The sequence below is a fragment of the Suricata suricatta genome, chromosome 4 (genome assembly GCF_006229205.1).
Source record: "Suricata suricatta isolate VVHF042 chromosome 4, meerkat_22Aug2017_6uvM2_HiC, whole genome shotgun sequence".
NCBI classification, from domain to species: Eukaryota; Metazoa; Chordata; class Mammalia; order Carnivora; family Herpestidae; genus Suricata; species Suricata suricatta.
This window is the reverse complement of record NC_043703.1, coordinates 72438980-72443598: the sequence shown is the minus strand read 5'-3', so window position 1 is coordinate 72443598 and position 4619 is coordinate 72438980. Positions and strand designations below refer to the sequence as shown.

The following is a 4619-nucleotide window of genomic DNA, read 5'->3' as shown; positions in this document are numbered from 1 at the left end:
ATTTAGTTATAGGAGCATTACAGACTGATGTAAGTGTATAATATGAAGTTTAAAATAATAAATGGAGGGAAAATATGTATAAGGACAGCCCTCAGCTCATTGCAACAAAATACTGCAAAGCGCCTCTAGGGACAGGCCTTGATTCCAAAGCAGGAAAATGCTTAATGAAGAAAAGTATGTTAAAAAAAAAAAAGAGCTGTTTTGCATAGGACCATGTTGATAGTCATACCACATGTAATTTAAAATATTTTTTTAACATTTATTCATTTTTGAGAGACAGAGAGAGAGAGGAAAACACAGAATCCAAAGCAGGCTCCAGGCTTCGAGCTGTCAGCATAGAGCAAACTTGGGGCTCGAACTCATGAGCTGCGAGATCATGACCTGAGCTGAAGTTGGACACTTAACCAACTGAGCCACCTGGGTGCCCCACACCAGGTATAATTTTAAACAGGAAGCTTTGTCTTCATTGTAGAAGTAAAACGTAGTGACTGTAACATGTCCTCCATCATTTCCCTCAGCCCTCACGTCTAGTGAGGGATCACAGGCAGCCCGGTGTAGGGAAGGGGTCAGGCACAGGCTTTGGGAAAACCCAGGTTTGCATCCTGACTCTGCCCTGGAGCTCTGTGACCACGGATAAAGTGGAAGCGTGTTTTAGTGAATCCAGCAACAAGGCAGGTGAAGCACTGAGCCTGGGGCCCGGCACACAACACGTAGCGAAAAGCAGTATGCGTCATTATCACTCTGATCATTACTCTTAGATATATGCAAATGGACCACCATTCCTACAAAGACAGTATTTATTGCTTTACAACCTCATTATGAATATTTCCCAGCACATGTCAAAACCAACTTACCTTAGTCATTTCTCACGAGGAGTCGCTATCTCGTTTTACATCATTAAAAACAAACAGACCCATCATGTCCGATCTACCAACTCCATCAAATGTTCAGAGGAAATTGTTTAAAGGCATTAAGTTGATTAGATCAGTCATATGATGATATATGTGAAAAATCCTTTCCCACTTCTGAAATATTTCACTCTCCTGCTTCCACAAGTAACTTAGGGGAGGAGACCCGGATTCAAGTACAGGGTTTATTCACACTTGTGCTACATATGAAGGGGAGAGAGGGCATCAGTGTGCAGGCTGCCAGAACGGTCGTGACCGTCGGCATGACGTTTGGGACCAACCAGTGAAGTTAATTTACTGCACATGATTCCCCGCAGACCCTGAAATACTGGTCTTGCCTCTATCTGAGTGGGCTCAGTTGATATCCCGTCCAGAAACGCTTCCACTGGTGTGGACATCGCTTTAAATCCACGGCAAATGGAGGGAGGGTATCTGTGTCTAAAACCTCTGTTTGCACTAAGGGAAATGGGCTCGGACACAACGACTTTGCAGTGTGTTTAAAACCGATTCCTCTGTGTCCTTTCTTGACAAAAATCTTTGCTCTCTGAGAACAGGCAATGCAGTTTTTATTGCGTTTAGGTTGTTCTTTTGGTGAAAAGAAGGAAAAGGAATGCAGAGTTAGCTTTTCACGAACAGCCACATGGTCATTCTGCTTGTGAACGTACATAGGATAGCTCACATATGTCACAGATACACGTGGAATATGCACTCACCAACTTAATTGTTAAACTAGGAGACCACCTGCTTCAAATGCACTTTGTACCACAGACAATATGACTAGAAATATTTGATCTACAATATTTAATTCTATTCTCAATCAAGAATATCAATACATTCTTAGAAAGTGATAGGAAACGTGATGTTTTCATATTTTGTGATAGCTTACATTTTTATTTTTCAGAATATATTCAAATAAATGTAACCTACTTTTGATTGATGTCATTCAATGTTTTCTTTTGTTCCCTGAAAAGAATCAGACTGTGCTTTAAGAAACTACGAGGTGGATCTACTCAACCCTATGTCATATGCAAATTGGAGCAAATTTCATAATTCATTTTAGAGACACATTGAAAATGTGTATTGAAAGCGTTCTCATTTGATTCAGGATTTACATGGCAACATTTGAAACTAGTGGTCTAGCTAACAGCAGCAACCATGCAGAAAGTTACAACATTCACAGAAATACCAAAGGAATTCTTGTGAATAGTAATTGCTGGAAGTAAAGAAAGAAGGAGCAAAGAATGGGCACATAGTTTCTGTGTTGGTAACTTATCACTCAGTTCATGTTAACAAAACCAGGTCTCTTCCAAACATAATCATGTAGGCTATCTGTGTTGGCTCGAAAGAGATTCTATTCAGATACATGCAGCATTGAAAATCACCTTGACATTAAAAAAAAACAAAAGTCTAGAAAAAGTCTTTTCTCCTCCATTGTTCTCAGTAATTCAGTTTTATTTTACAGTCCAAGCAAAAACTCTAGGACCAGTTTATGTTTTATAACATCATATACTTTCTTTCCCACCCACACTACTCATCCTCCAAGTAAAATAGAAAATAAAAATCCCTGCCCCTCAACAAAACAAAATAACCGTGTTTTTTTTTTTTAAAGGGGCAAAGACACTGGCAACATGATTTCCACTTCAATCACTTAACTCATCTGAAGGACTGCTTCAGGATAGCTGGGACTGCTGTGGCTCAAGAGAAAATCCAATAGAAAGAATTTAAGGACACCATCGGAACCATTTGGTCGGGCAGTGGAAATGCTTGGTAAATGCAGAATTCCGTGTGCAGTGTGTCCTCTAAGGGGGCCACTGCTACACGTCGCTGGGCGACCGTGCTCTCTGGGAGAGGCTGGAGGGGATGCAGCCGCAGCAAATGAGACAGAGGGCTTTCTGGATCTCTTGGTTTCTGAAAGCGTATATGACAGGGTTTATGATGGAGTTGTAGGTGGCGGGCAGGAGGGTGGCGTAGGTGTAGATGGAGGGGTAGGTGTAATCGGCTATCAAGGAGTAGAGGGTGAAAGGCATCCAGCAGGCAGCAAAGGTCCCCAGAATGATGGCCAGGGTGGAGACCCCTTTCCGGGTGGTCACGTAGTGGGAGGTGGCCAGGAAGTGATGCTGCAGGGCTATCTGATGGGCGTGGCGCATCACAATCTTGCAGATCTGGATGTAGAGCTGAAGCATGAGCGCAAACATGAAGAGGAAGGAGACGGAGAGGATGGCCGCGTTGTTCTTGGTGAGAGGTCGGACCACGCTGCAGGTGGACTCGTCTTGGAGGCAGTTCCAGCCCAGCACGGGCAGCAGCCCCAGGCAGATGGAGGTCCCCCAGAGCATGGTGAGCATGACATAGGTGAACGTGACCGTCCTCTCCGAGTGGTATGTCAGAGCGTAATACAGGGAGAGGTAGCGGTCGACAGTGATAGCCAGCAAGCTGCAGACAGAGGCAGAGAAAGAGGCGACAATGAGTCCGATTGTGACCAGTTTGGTGGCTTCTGACTGAAGCAGGTAGGCAAAAACAAAATTGATGATGAGTCCGATGCCGGCCAGTAAGTCTGCCAGAGCCAGGCTGCCTATTAGCAGGAACATGGGTGCTCGCAGGCTGGGGTTATGGAAGATGATAAGGACCACAATGGCATTTTCACAGGAGATGAGGGTTCCCGAGGTACACAAGACAATGTCCCAAGGATTGACAACCAGCTCTGGCTCCGGCTCTCCGACAGGAACCTGGGAGGAGACGGTAGCCGAGACGTTCTCCGGAGCGCCAGCATCTAAATAATCCCGAGGCGGCCCGCTTAAATTGACCTTCAGGTCTTCATTCATTTTAACCCCCGTCCTCTTCAATGAAAAGACAGGCTTTTTAATGTTTAGAAACAGCAGGGAGATAATCCAAGATCATGCAAAAAACACACAGACAGAAAGCCAGCCCCTACTCAGACACTACCATCAAATGCCACAAGCGTCATGAATTTTAAAGTGTTAGGGAACAAAACAAAGGGCGAAGTCTCGGTGGTTGAAAACCCACGACCACAGATGCCGTTCGGCGTTGGGGACAACACGAGATCGGACTCGGAAACGCGAGCGAGAGTGAGGCAGGCACACGCGGCACCAGGGCGGGCTGTTGCTAAAGTGCCGGGAACGCACATCCGAAAATCGCATCGTGCATGCTGGAAACGAACCACGGATCCACATCGGGGCCGCTGCCGGGACAGCCGCGCCGCAGCGACAAGTCTCGAGCCAGGGGCCGCCATCCTCGATGGAATATTTAAATCGCCTATTTCCATCGAACTCCCCCTTCCCACTCAAAAAAAAAAAAATCCCTCGCGCGCGTGCACACACGCACACCCCCTTCCCCAAGCCAGAACAAAGAGGGGTCCCGGACGTTTCCCGTGTGCACGGGGCAGTTGGGCCAGGGTCACAAAAGGCAGGTGTGTGCGATGGGAATGTGGAGACAGACAGACAGACACGCCCATGCACTTGCAGCCGCTCCCACCCCCCGCAACCCCCGGCGGCGGGGGCGGGCGGAGGACGGGGGGGGGCGGGAAGACAGACTGAACGCCTGGACAGGGGCCCGCGGGAGCAGGGAGGTGGGTCAGCAAGGGGGTCACCTTGGCGCGACCAGGCCGAAGGGGCTCCTCCGGTGCTCCCGAAGCGCGCGGGCTACTCCTGTCGCAGGCCCGCGGCGGGGCCCCGGCGCGGGCAGGAGGGCGCGGGG

General features: G+C 47.7%; 1 protein-coding gene across 1 annotated transcript; it reads right to left on the bottom strand.

Annotated features, from left to right (window-relative positions):
• Positions 1–1453: 1453 nt before the first annotated feature.
• Positions 1454–4607, bottom strand: GPR12 (G protein-coupled receptor 12). Its single transcript, XM_029938634.1, has 2 exons — positions 4513–4607; positions 1454–3742 (listed from the first exon to the last, which is right to left on the bottom strand). The coding sequence occupies exon 2, from the start codon at positions 3725–3727 to the stop codon at positions 2723–2725; it is 1005 nt and encodes a 334-aa protein (XP_029794494.1). The 5' UTR covers positions 3728–3742; positions 4513–4607; the 3' UTR covers positions 1454–2722.
• Between the last annotated feature and the right edge of the window lie 12 nt (positions 4608–4619).

Coding starts and splice junctions, on each gene's coding strand:
- GPR12 (XM_029938634.1), bottom strand. CDS start 3,727: ATGAATGAAGACCTGAAGGTCAATTTAAGCGGGCCGCCTCGGGATTAT.